The sequence below is a fragment of the Crocodylus porosus genome, unplaced genomic scaffold (genome assembly GCF_001723895.1).
Source record: "Crocodylus porosus isolate Cpor-Errol unplaced genomic scaffold, CroPor_comp1, whole genome shotgun sequence".
NCBI classification, from domain to species: Eukaryota; Metazoa; Chordata; order Crocodylia; family Crocodylidae; genus Crocodylus; species Crocodylus porosus.
Genome location: NW_017728947.1, coordinates 14815434 through 14836884, shown reverse-complemented (window position 1 = coordinate 14836884; position 21451 = coordinate 14815434). Strand labels below are relative to the sequence as shown.

Here is a 21451-nt window from a genome sequence, read left to right as displayed (position 1 = left end):
GTGGATGTTATAAACTAGTCAGGGGGGATCAGCAGGCATTGGGGGAGTCACTGTTTCCCCATGCACCACCAGGAGTGACCAGGAATAACGGTCACCAGCTTCCAAGAGAAGTGGTGCAGGCTCCTACCCTGGGGGTGTTTAAGAGGAGGTTAGATGAACATCTTGCTGGGGTCATCTGACCCAGTATTCTTTCCTGCCATGGCAGGGGGTTGGACTAGATGATCTGCTCAGGTCCCTTCCGACCCTAGAAACTATGAAACTGTTTGTCCTGATCCAAGTTGAGGAATGCAGAGGCAAAAAACTCACTGAAGAGCTCAGCCTTGTACCCCCTATCTGCCACTAACTGCCCTGGTTTGTCTTGTAGGAGTCCTCTGCTATCCTGTGCCTTCTTTTCGTTGTCTTTAATTTTTCTTGCCAGCCTAAGTTCCATTTCTGCTTTGACCTTTCTGACTGCCTCTCTGCAAGCACGGACCAAGTAGGTATTCTCTGCCTTGGTAGCTACCCCCTGCTTCCACAGCCTTTAGGCCTCTTTTTTGCCCCTAGGCTTTCCTGGATTTCCCTGTTCAAGAAACCCAAGGAGGGTTTCTTGGCCCCTTTGCCCCCTTTTCTGCACAAAGGGATTGTCTCCTGCACCCATAGGATTACTCCCTGTAGGAACGACCACCCTTCCTGGGCTCCTGTCTCACCAGTTCTCCTGTTCTTCAGTGCCTCATTAACTAATCTTCTGAACAAACTGAAGTTAGCCTTTCTGAAGTTTAGTACTTCTTCCCTACTGAATATCTTTCCCACCCTATGCTGGGTAATGAATTAAATCAAGTGATGGTCACTGTCTCCTAGGTTACCTTGTGTCAGTAGATCCCCCACCAAATCATCCCCTGTAGCCAGGACCAAGTCCAGTAAGGCATTTCCCCTAGTGGGGCCATATACCTGCTGTGTTAGATGAAGGTCCTGTATGCAGGTTAAGAACCTACATGAACGGTTGGATCTAGCTGACTGCTGCTCCCAGCAGATGTCAAGGTAGTTCAGGTCACCCATGACAACCACGTCTCTTGACCATACGGCCTCTGAAAGCTGCCTGGAGAATTCCAGGTCCAAATCCTCCTCCTGATGTGGTGGCCTGTAGTAGACCCCCACTACCAAGTCCCTTTCCCTCTGACCCTCTTGCATTCTGACCCACAATACCTCAATTTGCTCTCCTCTGGTCTCGTCTTGATTATGGAAGATGTATATTACTCCTTCACATAGAGAGCAACACCCTACCCCACTTTTCTCCCTACTCTTTAGTGTCTATGTTGCCTATAGCCCTCAGTGCTTACTGCCCAGTCGTGGGTAGGGTCCCACCAAATTTCAATTAGCCAAACTAAATCAAAGTTCTTGTTTGCAAGCAGAAATGCAAGTTCCTCCAGCTTGTTCCTCCTGCTAGTTTCCCATGCTCATTCATTCATTCAAAACTGATTAAAGATAAAAAATGATGAAAAATATTCCCTTTTTGAAAGCCAAATATTTTCCATATTTTTTATGGAAAATTTTTGAGGATTTAAATTTATAGCAATGGAGATTCGTGTAAATTTCAGTGGGCAGGATGTTATTGTTGTTCATAATTCAAACCGTTTCGTTGAGATACAGGAATGAGTTAATATTTCTAATGACTTAAAGTATTTTTGTCAGAGATCATCCTTTTATTGGCAAAATAACTTTGAATATAGTAAACTGTTTCATGCGTTGGAAAATCAACATATTCCATTTAAGGTAACACAGCTAGATGCTTCTAATTAGTGACCAATTGTCTCATAATTTGCAATGTGTGACTCTATTGTACAGTTGAGCTATTTTATAGTCCAATCTTTTGTGTCACTCCCTGAATGACTCCATTATTTGCTTGGTCAACTGACTTTACTTTTAGTGGGTTCATCCAAATGTATCATTTGAAAAAAATTGTTGTTTCTTCACTTGTAAGCCATCCAGTTTCCAGTAAAATTTAAATTGGATTCTGATGACAATTTTAATTCTAAAATCTCATGATGAAATGTTACAGAAATATTTTGTACAGATGAGTTTTGGGATTAATTTATACACCCATATCCGCTCCCCCCACTCTTCTTTTTGTACCAAATCCCCAAGCAATGCAGCCTGTCATTACATCGCAATCTTTGGTAGAGACAAAAACAGATGACCAGTTGAGTTGGAAAAGAGAGGCCTGCCTTAACTCATTCAATCTTTAAAAAAATTTGGTACAAATATGTTCACTTGCTATATAGTGTACGTTGTATATTAGGTGTGTCCCTTTTCCCCAACACATTTAACAATTGATAGTAATTGATAGCTGATAATTATTAGATGAAGACTGGAGGACTAATGAGACTTTTTTAATCTCGCAAATAAAAATCAATCACTGATATGAAAATTAAATTGAGCAATGCAAAAAAGACATTAAGAGTATATTCTAAAATATAGAATCATAGTTTCATAGTTGGTAGGGTCGGAAGGGACCTGAGTAGATCGTCTAGTCCGACCCCTGCCATGGCAGGAAAGAATGCTGAGGTCAAATGACCCCAGCAAGGTGTCTGTCCAGCCTCCTTTTGAAGACACCCAGGGTAGAAGCAAGCACCACTTCCCTTGGAAGTTGGTTCCAGCCCCTAGCCACCCTGACCATGAAGTAGTGCTTCCTGATGTCCAGCCTGAACCTACTCTCAGTCAACTTATGGCCGTTATTCCTCATTACTCCTGGTAGTGCTCAGGGGAACAGGGACTCTCCCATAGCCTGCTAGTCCCTCTTGGCCTGTTTGTAGATGGCCACCAGATCCCCTCTCAGCCTTTTCTTGTGGAGGCTGAATAGGTTCAGTTCCCTCCACTCATAGGGCCTGCCTTGCTGCCCCCTGATCATGTAAGTGGCCCTCCTCTGGACCCTCTCGATGCTATCCACATCCCTCCTGAAGTGCGGCGCCCAGAACTGGACGCAGTACTCCAACTGTGGCCTGGCCAGTGTCACATAGAGGGGGTGGATCACTTCCTTGGACCTGCTCGTGATGCATCTGTGGAGCACTCATACGAAGGCCCCATATAAATAATTACGACGGGGTTCTTTTTTCCACAAAGCAGAGAAACTGTGGTTACCTTTGTAGCACAGAATCTGCTACATCCAAAGGAAAGCAGGGACATGTTTTCCTTAACTAAAAATGAACTAAAAATACTTTAACAAAGGACTTTTATATAGTAGTTTTTGTCAAGATGTCATTATGCTTTAAAAGAACTTTCAGAAATTAGCTTATTTAAGGTGGTGTTAAAAAACCACCTTATTTTAGAAACCTGTCAGTTAAAGCTACTAGCATTATACCAATATTAGGATCCTTTTTAAGATAAAACGTAGAGCGTTCAAGACGCTACAAGCTCATTCTCTCATTCAAAATGTACCTCTGCATTGTCATTTTAAACACTTTTTCAGACAAGTACGCAATCCAATTAGGTAATCAGAATGAAATAATTTAGAATGTTACTTCTTTCTAAGGGAATCAGTTAAAAGGTCATTGCTTTGTATCTATTCCTATTTGAGTAGAATTAAATGCTGTGATGGAAAATAAAGGCTAAATTCTTAATGTAATTAAATGTTAACCTTTCAGACATTAGAATATTTTAACTGAGAATGGTAATCTTTACTTTACAGCAACCCCTGGCAATGCCCATAGATGCCAAATTAGAGAAACAGTGTGTCAGGACACACAATGTCTGTTTATTCCCTAAGATTTTTTTAGACATTTCTTTTCTGCCCCTTCAGCCAAAATTCCTGTTACGGCCATTTATTTGCATTTCATGTAGCCATTACCTTTCCATTCTTCCCGATACCCATATTTCTTCTTGCTGGCTCAGTCAAAACACTGCTATCAAAATCTTCCTTGCTTGTGGATTCAAATCATGTGACAGCCTTTTTGAATCCCTCCAAGGTCTCAGTCTCATTGAGTTCATTAAATTCACCTTGTTCTTACCTTCAGAGCCTGCATGATTCTTCCCCTCCCTAGTTTTCTAGCCTGGTTTCTCTATGAGTTGCCCTGTACTAGTTGATACATAATTTGAACTCAGCTGCATAGCTAAGGCAGGGCAAGAAGCATACAAGCAGCAAGCGCCTGTTTCGAGGGGGTGTCACAATGGCGGCCTCCAGGGAGGCCATGCAATAGCAGCAACAGCATGTATGTGCATGCACATGTATGCACACAGACACGCACATGTCCCCCACACCCACTCTCCAGCATCTCTTCCCAGGGCACTGAAACTACTACTTAGGTCCCTGTTTCTGCTGTCAAGATATAACCTGTCATCTTTTACTTATTTTTAATTTGTATCCTTTACTCTACATTCTTCTACTTGTTAACATATTGAATAATGAGCTCTTAAGGGGGCAGGAACCATGCTTTCTCTAAAGCTTTTTTGGAACTACCAAAAATGAATATTTATTAAAAATAACACTGTTTTGAGGCTGTCTTGTGCCTTAGGAGATAGTCATGTACCGTTTTTACATTTACCTATTACAAGTTATTCTAAGTTGACCCCACATTTTCAGGTTCAGTTTTAGGGAAAACATATTTTTCCCCCAAATATATTATTTTCCTCAGTGAGTACTGATAAAGCCTTTGAGCTGCTCTTCCTTACAAAATCCCTTAGGAAAATCAAATAACTTAAGGAAAGGACCCACAAAGATAAAGTTACTTAAAATATTTAAAATATAAAAACCCTTTCTATACAAGATAGTCATGTCCAAGGCTCACCATATTACCTTCTGCCTAAAATTACATGCTATTACATATGGAGATGAATATTTTTACAGGTTACAGGTTTAAACAAAGACAGGCCCTTATTAAAATGCCAGCTTTGAATTGGAATTCTGGGTTCAAATTTCATGTGACAAGCAGAGTCCAACCCCTGAATCTAAGCAGCTCTCATTTTAGGGGCTTGAAATTCAAACTTTCCTAATTTTTTGAGGATATGGGAAGGGTAAACTGAGGTGGTTATATTTAAACCATTGTTATGTGTAGGTGGCAGTTCAGATTTGACCCCTCCGAATAATGTGGACAAAGTTTGTTCAGAAAATTTGTGGTTTTGGAAGGGTGAAGTGCACTCCCATCTTCTGAATATTTTGAATTTAGCATCAGTTAAACATTAGTTTGATTCTAGATATTTTCAGGATCTCATTTCCAAATAATTGAGAGACCACTGTGAAAAAAGAAGAATGGCCATTTTCCTGTCAACCAACTCACCTGGTATGCTTTTCCTTGCTTTGTATGAGCTCTGGAAGCCTCAATTTGCCACAGACCCTTAGGGCTAATGTGCTTTTTTACCCTGCCTGCCTCCTTGTAGAGCAGTGATAATTTGGGTTACCCAGCCACTCTGGCATTTCCCTGTACAACCTGGGCCCACTGCCACTATAACAGACTATGTCGCATGGCACCCTTATGTGGCATAGTCTGTTTTGCTGTCTTTAAGCAGGGCATACAAGGTTATCTGCTCTGCTACCAACATGTTGGGAATAAACTCCATGCAGCCTCTATCAGGGTCACAGTAACTGCCTCTTAAGGAAGATACATAAAGGTCGTCCATTCCAGCGCAGTGGGCGTGGAACAGATTATTCTGTACGGCACACTTGAGGTTAGCAGTATAGATGGTCTGGTCCTTAAGGATACCATAAAGGGTATAAACTGTGCTGTATATTAATGCTGTACTGTTCCAATTTTAGGTTGTCCTGCATTTAAGTTGAACTGTGATGTTTATAGATCTTAAAAAGGGGGGAAAAGTCAACCTATAATCAAATTAACAGATTTACCATTTATGATACATTAATACATGGATTCCAGTTATGCTCTTCCTTTGTTTGAAAACAATCTAGATGAAACCACCAGTTTTTGTTGTTTATTTTGGTAGTCTCTCCAGATGGTTACACTGCATACTGAAAGAACTCCACACACACAAAAAAGAAGAAAAAGAAAAAATGTCTTCTCTAGAACCAAAGATGGAGCGTATTAACATAGCATTGCTTTATTTATTTTCATTCCATTATTTCTCTACTTCTGAATGATTTCTTTGCTTTCATGATCTTCTGTTTGAATGCTGAATTCAGCGTGAACAGGGCTTTATATTTCTCTTCTCAGAATTAGCAGTAAGCCTTAACTAATTTCTGGACATGAACCATCGTAAATTTCACAGGGTTTGTAATTTTATAAATGCATATCTGCATCTGAGTTTCCTTTCTGAACTATCAGGCTAATAGGCAGAGCCAAAACCCCAAATGCACTTGAAACTTGTCTCTACTGGGAATCTAGGTTTAATGTTTAGGCCAGAAATTGTTTAAAAAATGCAGCAAAGCAGCTCATTCCATTTGTTTTAATAAGTGTTCAAGAACAGTATTATACAGACAGTGATCCCTAAAATGTTTTGTGGTTTCAGCCTGTTACCGTCAGTACTAAGAACAAAATTAAATATTTTTTAACTCGAGATAGTAGAAAAGTTGATGTCTAAATATCTTAACTCCTTAAGGAATGAGTATGAAAAGTGAAAGCTTTCTTTTCCTTTCTGCAAATAGTTGGGATTTCCCAAAGCTAATAGCAAATGTAGTCATATAGACACTGCACTCGCTGTAAGTTTTGTAAATTTTGGCACCTTATGTTTGACTAAGATATGGAATTAGTAATATCAAAATTAGCCATTTCAAAATCTTAGAAACTCCTCAAAGTAAGTTTAAAGGATGTTAAATTTAAGATTAAGTAAATATATAGTTCTTTGACAGGAAGACTTAAATCTTGGTATATGGATCCATGACCATGGCTAGATAATCACCTAGCCGGGGTCATTTGACCCCAGCATTCTTTCCTGCCCATGGCAGAGAGTCAGACTTGATGATCTCCTCAGGTCCCTTCTGACCCTACCAACTATGAACTATGAAGGCCATCTCTACTGTTGAAATCTTTTTTTTTTAATTTTGTTTATTCTTGATCTTTTTATCATAATCAAGCAGAATTAACTATAGGCAGAGGAAAGAGATCACCATGCTCCTTACCCACTTCTTTGGATAGTCTTTCTCACTTTATTTATATCATCTCTAATCCATATTCCCTCCCTTACTTGAACTTTTTCCTGTGTTTTAGGTTCTTCTTTCTCTGGCCTTTAGTTAGTGTTATTTCCTTTGCATGTTTTGAGCACCCTCAACTCATTGGTGTGAATGTATTTTGGTATGTTCCATTGCAGGATCAATTCCTCTGGAAGGTCTTTAGGGAAGGAAAAGTGTTATGCTGTTCATTATTCCACATTGTTTAATATATTATATAGTTATAAACTGCTGTAAACCTCAAAAATAAATATCAGAATTTATTCTTATTGTCAAATCCTGTATGAATTAATAGTACTACAAGTGAAAGCACTGCCAGAAGTGACCAGGAATAATGGTCACAAGCTGGTAGAGGGTAGATTAAAGCTAGATATCAAGAGGCGCTACTTCACGGTCAGGGCAGCTAGGATCTGGAACCAGCTTCCAAGAGAAGTGGTGCTGGCCCCTACCCTGGGGGTCTTTAAGAGGAGGTTAGATGAACACCTTGCTGGGGTCGTTTGACCCCAGTAATCTTTCCTGCCATGGCAGGGGGTCGGACTAGATGATCTACTCAAGTCCCTTCCGACCCTAGAAACCATGAAACCCTAGAAACTATGAATACTAACAATATTTTCCAAACTGGTTATAATAATTCAGGCAGAAAGCTGTGTAGATTTGCACCTTATAGACTAAATCAGAGATGTATAGGATAAGCTTTCATAAGCAGTAGGCTTACTTCATCAGATACTCCCTGCCTTCTGCCTGATTTCAGACTAATATGGGCTAACTACCTTCCTCTGCCATAACAATTCAGTCATTTTGTTTTCCTTACTGGGTTTCATACCAGAAGGCAATTCCTTAATATATGATAGATAGATAAAAGAGGAATTGGAATGATTTCATTTCTTCCTCCATGTGGAGCAGAAATAGTAGACACTTGGCATCAGCAATGTCATAAGTGGGGCGTAACTGTTATTTCCTGGTTCTATGGTGGGAGCTCACATCCGGCATAATGTTTTAGGAATCTTCCTTTCAACTGGTGATGCTCCCAATGTCCATGAGGAGTCAATGGTCTTTATTAGGTTTCTGCTTTCTGTCCTAGAAAAAATGATGAATATCTCAATCTAATCGAAAGCTATTTGTAATGGTAATTGTAATATAAATTTAGGGCTTGCAGAGGCTACTTAGTTGAGCAGAGTTTTAAGGAAATATGCAGAATTAGCTAAATAAGGATATGAGTAGTTGCTGCTTTCAGGTAGTGAAAATTCCTGTAATAAGTTCTTCAGAACTGGGACTGTATTTTCCTGTTGTTCAGTACTAACTAAGCGTCAGGGTGGTATGAAGCACTGTAGCACATAATGTATAATTTTTTAGGAATATGGAACAAAAAAAACCATACTTAGATTATATGGTCACTTCTGTCAGAAGATCTGTATAATAAATAAAAATCTGCCCAGCAGAGCGATGTATAATTTTTGCAGAATTCTAGAATTCTATTGCCCTCTACTGGTTCAGTGTGCCCAGCTGTGATTTGGTAGTACTGAATAATATACAATGACTCATTTGGTTTTCATGGGGAAATAGCAATATATAAACAACATGAAGGCTCAGTCTACCACTTAGTTGAGTTCAAGGTATCTTGGTTTTTGGTTTGATTTGGTTTGTTGTTTTTCGGAACAACTGAGAAGCTAGGAACACTAAGCTAACCCAGCTGTTTGTAATTCTTCCATTTTGTCCCTCTGTGTTAGTATGTCAGAATATCGGTGGTCCAAGTCCTGCACTGAACTTCAAAATCAAGGACCCCTACTGACTTCACTAGGGTTTTGCAAGAGGAACAGGGGTCTGCCCATATAGCGCTCCTGACAGGATTGAGACTTGTACTGATGCATCTGCATATATTTATGTATATGTTTGTGATGATACACATTCTTCATCTTCCAATCTGATCCTTATGACTAGAACCACATCCTTGCCTCAAGTCTTAGTTGTCAAAGAGCAGAAACAGGGTGATTGTGCATATGTGTGGATACCTGTGCACGCACCTAACTTATTTGACGTGGAAGAAGGTGAACCTTCTACTTTTCTTGTAATATCAGTTTTTTTAAAGGCTACTTCCCAATACTGTTCATTGTGTTTACTTTGTGTAGCAGGAACAATGAGAAGTAAATTTTATGTATATTCAATGGTATAGATCAGGACCAAATTTGGACCCAACAGCAGCGGCACAGGGGTTAGTTCAGCTGTTTCCCTCCCCCCTTGTTCAAAACGGGGTTCTGTAGCTTTGAATTCAACTTCAGGTCTCGCCCCCACTCACCCAGCCCCTGAGAGCCCCATGGGTAAAACAGTTCCACGGTCTGGATTTGGCCCACAGACTGGATTTTTGACCGTCCTGACATATCTGACAAATTGAGTGAACTGGTAGGTTCGCAAAGAATTCCACAGAGAATTCAAAATATGCCTTGTATTGGTTTTCATGAATTAAGGCCATTCTTCAAATGATTTTCTATATTTAGAAATTAATATCTTGTAAAATGATTTTGTATTTTATCATTATCCCAGCAATAGTGGTCTACTGAGCTAATACAGCATACTTTGCAGGAGACATGAACTTCTGAAATGCATGTTCCTATTAGAGCTCAAATTTCATGTAAGGCTTCACACAAACAGCTTTAGTTTAAAGAGTTTATATTGGTTAAGAACTATTTTTATGATTTTTGTCTGGGTTTTTTTTAAACTTTCACCCCTCAAATGCTCCTGTAGAAGGAAGAGATTATTTTGCTGCCTCTTACATTCATCCCATCTGCCAGAGAGTAATTGTGGTGGTTTTTTTAGCTATACGTCTATATAATTTAACTCCTGTCAGCTTCCAGCTGAATTATTTGGTATACAATAATGCTTTTGCTTACTTGATATACAATGTCTGTTTTCCACTGTTTTACCTGCACTATAAAGATATCATGCAACATCTATTTTTTATAATGAGCAGAATGTAAGCATGGAAGCCCTTTGGAGATAAATAGTATCCATTTACTTTTATAGGAGCTACAGAAGGTGGAGAACATAGACCCCACTGATTTCAAGTACTAAATGTAGCTTGCCCTAAAAGACAGGATCTTAAAGCACTATAATAATGAAATAGTACTTAAATGTTATGTTTTGTGATACTAATCTATATATACACATATATGCTCAAGCACACTGAATCATATATGTGTATTTTTGTATGTATATAAAATCCTGCTGTTGGTATATGCATCCAGTGAACTCTGTATGGGTTGTTTTGATCAGGAGAGTGCACTGAGTGCTGCTATTCCCCAGCTGAAGCAAAAAAACCAAAAAACAGATGATCACACCCCCTCTTGTCCTCACCTCACCAATTTCTTCTCTGCCAGCCTGGCTCAAAGTCAGAATTTGCAGTGTCCAAGTCTCTTTGCATAATGATTGGCTTTTATCTTTATAAGTAAATAGTCTTAAATAGTTAGCTACTAAATGGACAGTTAGTGATTTAGGTTAGTGTTTACTGTTTGATAGTGTTTTCTTTCATCCTTTATGAGGATGCTATTTTTACTTTTCCTCTAAATAACTCTTGATACATAGTTCAGTCACTACATCTGAAAATAAAGATTCAAGCTTTAAAAATTGCCTTCATACAGGCTGGAGTTCTTTTAAACTATGGACACACCAGTTATTTATTGTGCCTGGCTAAAAGGCATACCACAGAAGTAGTTTCATTTGTAAATCATTTTCTAAGAGAAATCCAGAGAACAAGGAAATCTTGGTTGAAAATGTTTCTTCTGGAGAGATCTCAGTATCCTTCCTTTGATACTAAGTTGCTAGGAACAGAGAAACATCTCAACATTCAGTATCAAAAATTGTTAGCAGAGGTCGTAGAGTAGCAAGGTTGGAGGGGACCTCCAGAGGTCATCTAGTCCAGCTTCCTGCCTGAGGCTGGTAAAGGTATCTCCATCCATACCTGCAGCCTTCCCAATTCTGAAAGTAAGTACAGGCAGTCCTCGGACTTACGACACAATTGGTTCCTGAAAACAGCATCTTAAGTCAAAACATTGCAAGTCAGAACCAATTTTCTCCTAAGAAACAATGTTATAAATGGGGGACTGGTTCCTGAACAAAGACCCAAGACCCTATTTTCACTAAAAATACCCCCAGAATTTTGTATCTGATAAATTATACATGAGTAATAAAGCTACATTAATGTACTTATAATGTAAATAGCAATCGTATTAATTTAGAAGGACTTCTTTGAGGTGACTTTGCTGGACTTTTTGAAAGGCTCTTGGTTGGACTTTTTGAAGGGTTATTGGCTGGAGTCTTCTGAGGAGTCTTGGCTGCAGATTTTTCTGGAGTCTTGTTTGTTTTCTTAAAGAAAGTGTCCAAGGAAGTTTGGACAGATGTTCTCCAGGGAGATAAGCGACGCAGCAAACTTGTTCGCTGGCATGGCGTCACATCGGATCAAACGTTGTAAAGTTGAAACTGACGCCATAAAGTTGATACAGGGTATCAATTTATAAATGTTGCAAGTGTGAAACATTACAACTCAAAACACTGTAAGACGAGGACTGCTGTACATTGTCATTTACAATGTAGAACATCCTGTGAATCCTCTCATCATGCTAGGTAGTCAGCTCTGTTTTCTCTGGGGCTGATTCTGATTATATGGATACTAGTTCAAGTACTTCATCTGGCTCCATCTCCCTGTACCATTTGTATTTTATGTCTGCCAGCATTATTAGGCTCAGCTGGGAAAGCCTCACTCAACACCTCCCCCCCGCCACCCCACATTAACAGTCTGATCTTCCACAACTGCCGTCAGGGATCTCAGTGCTGGCTTCCAACAGTACAAAATAACTGTTTTAGAGTGGGATGAGGATTTACAAATTTCTGAACATCCAGTGCGTATGTTCTTCCCATGCCTGAGTAAGGTGGTAATGCCTGAATCACTTCCAGTCCAGGTGACCAGAAAACATTCTTTTGAGGAGAATGGCCGATATATTGATTCTAGTTGAAGTAGCTCAAGAGAAATCATACAAACTCTTTAATATCTTCCATGCTTCAATCCCTGGACTGCTTTATGGAAGGCTCTTTGATCCTGCCTACCTGCTCTGGCAGATACTTTCAGTCTCATAAAAAAAGAGTAGACTGCTACTAACAAACCTTCTCAGGAGTTGCATACTTAGCTCAGACCAGGCTCACTTGTACCTGCAGCCAGGAATAAATCCAAAAACAAGGTTGCTTTATGATTTATTCTGGACCTGAGACAACTTAAACACCTTTATCCTCAAGCTCACATTCAGGATACTGGATAATCCCATTATGTGAGCTGAACAGCTGGTAAACAGCTGTCAGGTTTCCAGGATGTTTGTTTTCATCTTGTGTTTGAAACAACCCACACAAGATATTTCAGGCTTCACAATTGTCTTTACCAGGACAAAGTGTTACCATTCAGCCTGTCAACAGCACCACGAGTTTTCATGGAGTACCTCATGATAAGGACAGCTTGGCTCAGAAAGCTAGGTGTCCAAATGTTCCCATATTTGGATGACTGGTTCGTTTGTGCGAAAAACAGACTACATGTCTGTTCATTCTTTTAGGCTTGAAAGTGAACAGAGAAGAGTCAAAGCAACTCCAATGCAAATGGTAGGTTGTACAGCAGTGATGTACAGCAGTGATAACTGATCAAGCACCAGAGGGATTCTCAGCCATACTAGACCCTACCTGAAAGCTCAGTCAGAACTTGCCTCAGACAAATAATTTGTTTTAAGTATGTGACTTAACATCTGAAACTTCACCTTCATTGCTCGTTGCATGTAAACATAGTCTAAGTCTGTATATCAACCTAGAAAATGTTAGCTGGACATACTAATGCATTCCACCTGTATTATTAAAATGTTGGAGGGACCTAATGAAACTTCAAGGAAGTTCCCTTAACATCTGTTGAATATACCAATGATAAATAATTCCATGATAAGATGGGGAACCCATTTGAATAACTTGAACCGCATCCTATTTATGGACTCCTCAAGAAAATAAAGTGCAAATCCACTCTACCTTCTCCTTGACTTCAGACCAACATGGCTAACTCTCTCTCTCTGCAAGAGAGGTAGAACTACACATAACATCCCAAGAGCTAAGAGTCATTTGTGAATATGCTCAGTTTTTCTTACAGTTTCTTTTTTATGTAAATAACCAAGGTTCAACTGAAATCACTTCTATGACATTAGGGTATACTTCTTTGGAACTTTGGCATCTACCACAAAATCACACTGTGTGTGACTCATCTGATAATTTTCCATATATAGAATCTAATTACTGGGGGGTCATCTTTTATTTAAGTTAATATTGTAATCATGTTTCTAGTAAATGACAACAGCACCTACCAGTTGTCTGATTAGCAGATAAAGACAGTCAGTTGTCTACATATATTTCACAGCTCCCCCCTTTTCATTTCTGTGTCTGCAGCTACAGAATTTTAAAATCAGAATTCTGTATTAATGACAAATTTGTAAGGCTCTTTGTCTTTGGTGGATTGCACATGAATATTTGGGTTCCAGATACACACCAATGGATGTAACTGGCCAAAAGAATCCATCTCAAGTTCAGTAGGTACATATATATCAAGAGTGAAATAAGTATACGGGCAGTACTTTTGCTTAGGCTATAGTTACTGTAGAGTACATAACCATTTCTGTGTTTGAAGGTGCTCATGGGGTAGGTATAGAGAGGTGTAACAATTGCATAGGTATCAAATGATACTGGCATAAATTGTTATGCCATAACTTACTTCTGTGGGCTTGTATAATAGTACAAGTATGTAGCAAACCAGTTGCAACTTTAACCCTGTTTCAGAGTTAGAAATACAGCAGTTCAGCCTGGGTGCTAAAGGAGGATGTAGAAGTAACAGTTATATCATAACAGCTGATTTGTACTCCTGGTTTGCAAATCCCTCTCCTCTTTTAAAGTGGCTAAAGTTATGTCTGTCCATAACCATGGTTACTGACTTGCAACATTATAATAAGATTAACTTTCCTGATCCCTCTAATGTGTGAATTTGATGTCTCTATTAATATAACAGGCAGGGTTAACACAACACTGATTGCAAAATAGACCCTGTATTCTCAAACAGCTCAGCATGGATTCTGAGTGTGGCAGGACCCTTGATGTGCCTGCCACTTTACAAGGTCAAGCATCCTGCTGAGCCACCGGCAGGTGGGGATCAGGGCTAATCGCAGAGTCAGCTGACCCAGGGGGCTGGCAGATGAGGATAGGCCTGATCAAAGGAGTCATAGTTTCATAATTGGTAGGGTCAGAAGGGACCTAATCAGATCATCGAGTCTGACCCCCTGCCATGGGCAGAAAAGAATGCTGGGGTCAAACGACCCCGGCTAGGTGATTATCTAGCCTACTTTTGAAGACAGTGGAAACCTGTACGATCAGTTACCTGATCGGAAGAAGGCTGGGCTTAGACAGGGTATAAGCCAAGACCCTGAAAGTAGGCTGGCAGAAACATCTTAAGAGCTGGTGTAGGAAGGCTGCCACTCCTGAGTGCCAGCAAGGAGAATAACATCTGAAACATCTGGAGGTTTAGGTAGGAACTAAAGGGATAGAGGAGGTTCCTGGGGACCCAGTGGGAGTCCAGAGCCCTGAGGAAGGGGGCTGAATACCCGGGGCCTGTTGAGTGGCCAGATGAGATCAGAGAGAGGGGCTGAGTCAGAGGCCAAATGAGGGGGCTAGTGAAGGCCAGATGAGCCCAGAGAGAGAGGGGCTGAGTGCACAGGGTCCTAGTGAGGGGCTAGGCAATCCCTGGGAGAGGGGCTGAGTGTTTGAGAGACCTAGTGGAGGGTCTGGGTGAACCCACTGAGTGTGGGGGCCTATCAAGGGGTTCAGATGAGCCCAGAGAAAGACTGAGCTGTGTAGGAAGACCTATGAAGGGCTCAGGGTGAGCCCAGAGAGAGGGAACAATCTGTGGAGGGGCCCAAGAGGGTGGACTCGCAGAGACGAGAAGACTGTCAGCTGGAGGACTGACCCTGGGAATCTCAGTTGTCCAGTGTGAGGCCAGGGCCCAGGAGGGTCCGAAGGGTGAAACAGACCCCAGCAGAGACTGCCAGAGCCAGGACAACCTAGAGTTCTTGACTGCCCTGAGGCAAGCCCTGGGCCTGGGAGAAGCCAAAGGTCCTTGTGTGGCTATAGCCAAGAGGAAGGAGTCAAGGAATGTGCAGCCTGAGATGGCAATGGCTAGGCCATCTGGTGAGGAGGGATCAAGGAAAGGGGACCAAGAGTTTGCTGGTGGCCAGAGATGGAGGACTTCGGTAGGAGATGGAGCCAGGGCCATGGGGTTAGCAGCCCAGGATGGGCATAGGACATCTTGAGGGAGCCCATAGAGGGACAAGTAAGATCAAGTAGGCCTGAAGACTGGTCCTGGTTAAGACCTGAAACTGTACCCTATTGGGACTGGTTAGTGTGGTGGGGCTACCTGAGGAGGGGCAGACTCCATGAAACACCACACATGGGCTACTTGAGGAAAAGGCAGGGGTGGGGATGAGGAAAGCCTCAGCTCCCACTGCCTTGTGGGTTACCCTGTGGAGGAGGAAGGCTAGGGGATCACATCCTGACAGAAAAGCACTTTGCAGGGATGATGGACCATGTGGGTCCAGAGGCCCAGAAAGGGGCCAGGGACAACCAGGACCAGGTGAGTCCAGTGGTCCAGCAAGGGGCCGGTTAATAGAGTGCAGCCCAGCGAGAACCTGGGGAATGCACTGCAGGACCAGACGGGTCTGAGCATCTGGATGGAAGCCTAGAGAGGGGCCTGAGGAATAGAGTGAGGCCCAGCAAGGGGCCTGTGGCAATTAGTGAGGCCCAGCAAGCATAGTGGGACCAGAGGCATCTAACAACCCAGCAAGGGGCCAGGAATAGAGTGCAGGACCAGATGGGTCCAAGGGCCTAGATAGTGAGGCCCAGTAAGGGGCCTGAAGTATATAGTGAGGCCCAGTGAGAATTATGGGACCAAAAGGGTCCAGCTGCTAGCAAGGGGCTGGGAATATAGTGCAGGACCAGAGAGGTCTGAGGGCTCAGAGAGTGACCAGGAAAGTGGGGAACTAAAAGCATCCAAGACAAGGGACCAAAAGGGGCTGGCAGCCTGGAGAGGGGCCAGGAGAGAGACCAAGGGGTCTGGTAGCCCAGGGAGTGGTTGTGTGAGACCGAAGGTTCTGAGGGGCCGGAGGAGAGACCAAAGGGTCTGGCAAACTGAGCAGGGCTGAGAAGGAGACCAAAGGGTCTGTCAGCTCAGGAAGGGACTGTGCAGAGAGACCGAAGGGTCTGAGGGCCCGGAGTGGGGCTGATAGAGGTCGAGGGGTTGAAAGCCTTGGAGAGGGGCTGCACCAGCAGCTGATAAAACATCTGTAAGGATGCCATCTGTGAGGCATGGGGCATGGTGTAGGGGATGTATAGAGCCTTGCAATTGGCCCATAAGGCCAGGACCACAATCCAGGTGGTCACTGTAATAAGACCAGGGCAGCGGAAGTACTCTATATGTCAGCTAACATCAAGGTGTGGTGGGCGAGACCTGGGAGACAGTCTATACAGCAGGGTATTTCAAATATTTTTTGGGTACCCTGTGACACTGAATATTAATGGAAAGAACTATTTGGAAGGTGTACTTTAGTTGTTTTATGCTGTGATTTCACAGCTAGGAATAAATAACAGATCCATTATCTTGTGACCAGCCAGCTCATTCTGAGGAGCTCCATGAAGCATCCCACAAATTTTTACTTGAGAATCTCTGTGTTTAAATTATATCATCCAAATGAGGTTGTGGTTTAATATGGATTTGAATAACACATCCACATGTAAACTCAGTTTATCCAGAAATATTTCATATAATCATAATTTCTACCAAGTTCATCGAGAGGCTGTGGTGAGATGCTACATAATTAAATGAGAATCATATATCACTTTTATTGCATAGTGTTAATCATGAGCATCTGCTTCAATATGATAGATTTTGGCAAAACAGTACCAGTCATATTCTCAAGTGTACCATTTCAAATTTTTTCTTCCATGATAGTAAATGAATACATGGCACATGATCAGGAGTTTTAGTATATTACTTGTTCTTGGAAGAAAACACTTAGCATGGAAAATAGGATTGTTCAGGGGACTTCAAAATGGGAAATGCATAAACCAGTCATCAAAGGTTTCAGTTACATTTTTTCTACTTTTTGGTCCTTTTTGTCTTGCACTGAAACACTACACTGGCTGTTATGTTTTTATAATTATAAATATCAAACTGAGTACAGTTTATCCTCTAAACGGCAGTGGCTTACATCATGTATTAACTTATTTAGATATTTCTTGTGGTATTTAACAGTTGTGATCCAGGCTTTAAGCTAGATATAATATAGGTGTGATCCAGGCTCTAAGCTAGGTATAAAATAGCATATTTTTCATCCTTCAGACTTACTGGTGCTATACTCAGAGCTTTAAGCAGATCCTGGATAAAATGTGCTTCATTGGCATCTGGTTCTATTAATGCATAAAGGCAAAAATGCTTCTGTGCCCTGTAGCATTTTGTCACAAAACAAGAATTCAGGGTCATCAAGGTTAAACTGTAAGATTTGGGTTCACACTGGGTTAAGTTCCTTTTTTTGCCTATGGTTAGCCAAAATATGAAAACCAGAATTCTGCTAGTCTTAATCACTTTGAGTAGCCTTTTATCCCATAAACAGTATTATCTAAATTAATAGGATTACTCGTAAAGTAATAAAGTTTCAACCATTCTGTTTTTGCTGTAGACCCTACTATAGTGGTCTAAGCATTTGTCACTTCAGGAGGAGTACCTTCTTCTGGCTGTCTCTCAAGAGACAGATTTTGCTCACATTCAGAGTATTGTGTAAAATATGTCAGTTCAGACCCAAGTTTTTTCCCCCCTTGATTTGACCTTTTTGCTACTGTAATTTTTCATTTGAAAAAGTTTGTGTTCTACTAATATATCATATTTACTGAAACTGAAGTGGCTTACATCATGTATTAGTTTATTTAAAATAGATAAAATGAATTAAAATGAAACATGGGGGAGGGGGAGATCCTCATCTTCGATTTGAGTAGAGGCCCAGGACAGGCAGCTGCTATGGCTCCAACTTTAACTTCAAAACTGGAATTGCCACCTATCTGGGCTGGGGCAGCTCGTGTGTTGCAGGGAGCACAGGGGAGATTTTAGGAGGGGGGGGGTTGCACAGGGGGGACAGCATGGTGCCTGGAGGGAGACTACACAGGAGGGGAACTGCTATGGCTCTAGCTTCTGCCTTGATCTGGGCCCAAGGCTGCAGCCACTGCCTGCCTCAGGACAGGGCCAGGGCCAGAGCTGTCACCATCACCACGGAGTGCCTGGCCAAGCCAGGTCCAGAGCCATCGTGCTCAATGCTATAGGGCAGAGCCAAGGCCACTGCACAAGTTAAGTGGCAGGAAGCAGGTGGCAGAGGGTGCAAGTGGCATGCAGGCAGGTGATGGGGAGAGAAGTGGCAGGGGTGCAAGTGGTGAAAGGGAGCAGGAATTAGAAGGGCAGGCACTGGAGATTTGGCAGAGGGACAAGAGGCAGAGGTTCACCTTTCTCATTACAGCCATGGAGGGGATGAATTTAAGACAGCACCCTGATGGTTGGGTTCACCTATAAGGAATTTATCATTTTCCATGCATAAAACCTAATTATGCGGGGTCATCTTAAATTCAAAGTTGTCTTGGATTCAGGTAAATATGATACTGGCATGTTTTAAATTACATGACTGGGTTTCTGACTACTGAATACTTAAAATGCAAAATAAACTTCACTTGGATAAAGAGATTTCCTAACACGACTAGATGTTCCTTATTCTTGCTATGTATATGTATAAAGTATTAATAATAACATGTAAAAGTTTATATACTGTTTGATAACTAAAGTATATTTTTATTAAAAACTAATTCTGTAAAGATACTATTTTCACGGGAATCTCACTCTTTGGTCTTGAGCCTTTGGTGCAACTCCAGTAAACCTTGTCTTGCACTGGCAGCATAAGACTCAAGAGTGAGATTTATGCATGAGATGATAATTTCAAAGAAACAGAATTTCAGGTAATTTTCCCTTTCCCATGCTATTCTAGCTATAATGGTATGCAGCTCATCTTTCTGTTTTAAATATTTACATTAATCAGCCTGTGGTTTTTAAAGTGAATTAAATCCTAACACAATCAAATGCATGTTCAATATTACTTTAACAGATACTACTACTTCTGTACTTTCAGAAACTGGCAACTGGAGTGAGTCAGTTTGCTTATACTTGTGTGCAAGACCACCCTATATGGACTAACCAGCAGTTTTGGGAAACAACATTTTATAATGATGTGCAAAATCAAGTTCGTTCCCTCTATCTGACAACCAAGGAAGACAATCATGCAACACATTTAAAGCAAAAGGTAAAGAATATATAAAACAAATTAAAGAATATATATCAATGCAATATTTAAGCTGGAAAAATGAAAAAAAAATGCAACAAGTCATGAAGACATAAGTTATCACTGCCACCACCTGTTTTCCTATTACCTCGCATTGAATGGTTATACAGGTACTCCTCACTTAGCATCATCCTGGTTCACATTGTTTCATTATTATGTCATTGATCTGTTAGAGAATATACTCATTTAAGTTGTGCAGTGTTCAGTTATGAGGTTGTTTGGCCGCCACCTGTTAGTAGGTAGCTACTGTGATGTAATTGGGTTCGCTTAGCATTGTTTTGTTTAGTCACATTTTTCAAGAACGTAACTACAACTTTAAGTGAGGAATAGCTGTATACACCATTCCCTCTAAACTGTGCAGTGTGAGCGGCCGTGCAGGTGCTGGCAGCGTGGCATGAGCGTCCCTACGCAGCCACGCACACCACACAACTTAGAGGGAACATTGGCCGTATACTGTTAGGTTTGTGTCAGAATATATACATCTGAAGCAAGTTAAGAAAAAATAATACAGGAAACATAACTTTCAAGCATATGGAACAGTACAGTGCCCTGTATTTATATACGCAGTAATTGCAAAAATGAAATTTTGAGGTCTGTTGCTGCATACTACTTGAAAGTTTCCACTACTGGGCGTTTCAACCTTCTACCAAGTAAAACGTATGCTGCCCTCTGAATTATATTGCTGTATCTTAAATCCGGCACTGTACTAAAATATGTAATATAATGTAATATAATATAATATAATGTTAATTGTTAATGTTATTTTTTTCTGCACTCTAGAGATATTTTGATGATAAGAGAAACAGTTTTACAGTACTCTCCCATATATTGTCTAAATATCTAAGTTACATTGTTGTCTAGTCTACCATAAACTAAAATATAGGTAGCAAACCCGCCAGCTTTCCTTATTTTCAAATATAAATTAAACGCTGTGTGTAATACATCTTCATAATGAAGAACAAGGGAATTTTGACACTTACCCAGATCGTTGTGGTATGTTTTAATGTGGATACTCTGTATGTGATTGGAAATAATTGCATCCAGATGTTTAGCTTACAGATCATAGATAAATGCCCAAGCAAGAGCTAGCCCACAAATTAGGTAGGAATTTCTAAACTTGCAGTTCTGTTTATAGTCAATAATATGCTGAGAACATAAACTTCTCTAAAAAAAATAGTGTTTTTGGTACCATTCTGTTATATCTAGATAGTTACTATATGATAATATCTTAAAGAAAAAACAACTAGAATTATTAAGACAGGCTCAAAATCTAAAATATTGATATATCATTTAATGCTATTAAAGAGATCAGCCTAGAAAGGCAGAGAGAACCACTTCACAGTTTATTCTTGCAATTTTTTCATAAGAAAAATACACTTCACACAACCAAAAAAGAATTCTTCACTCTCTGGCATTCAGTTGATCTTTGTCTTTATATAAGAATATTAAAATAATTTTCTTGTGCACAGCTTGAGTTACACAAACTCTTCTGGCTCCCATTTATATTGGGGTTCTCTGACAGCCGCCCTAACTCACAAGTTCTCACACTGTAAGCTGGATATTTCCCCTGGGGCAATATATTATTATATATCAACATTATAAGCTAACAAGAGTTTTGGCTTCCAACGTTAGATGTGCTATCTCCTTTTAGGCCGGTCCATTGTTCAGCATTCCATTCCCCTGCTTGAGATTGGGCTGGTCTCCCAGAAAACATTTTTGTCTGTCCCACTGGGGGAAGGAGTTTCTCTAATGCAAGAATGAATGAATGAAGGTGAGCCTCCAAAAAAAATTTAAATAAGAATTTTCCACTGAGTTGCATACCAGCATGCCAGGAGCTGATCTCCCAAGCCAGGCTCTGTTCTCTTACATTGTGTGAACTTGTGAA

At 40.8% G+C, this 21451-nt stretch overlaps 1 protein-coding gene across 4 annotated transcripts in view; it reads left to right on the top strand.

Moving 5' to 3' along the window:
• Positions 1-21451, top strand: part of SBF2 (SET binding factor 2) — a 489875-nt gene that overhangs the window by 370802 nt on the left and 97622 nt on the right. For all 4 annotated transcript variants that reach the window (XM_019551418.1, XM_019551417.1, XM_019551415.1 and 1 more), the window contains one exon: positions 19357-19527. In XM_019551418.1, the coding sequence (XP_019406963.1) occupies positions 19357-19527 (171 nt within the window). The remainder of the gene's footprint in view (positions 1-19356; positions 19528-21451) is intronic.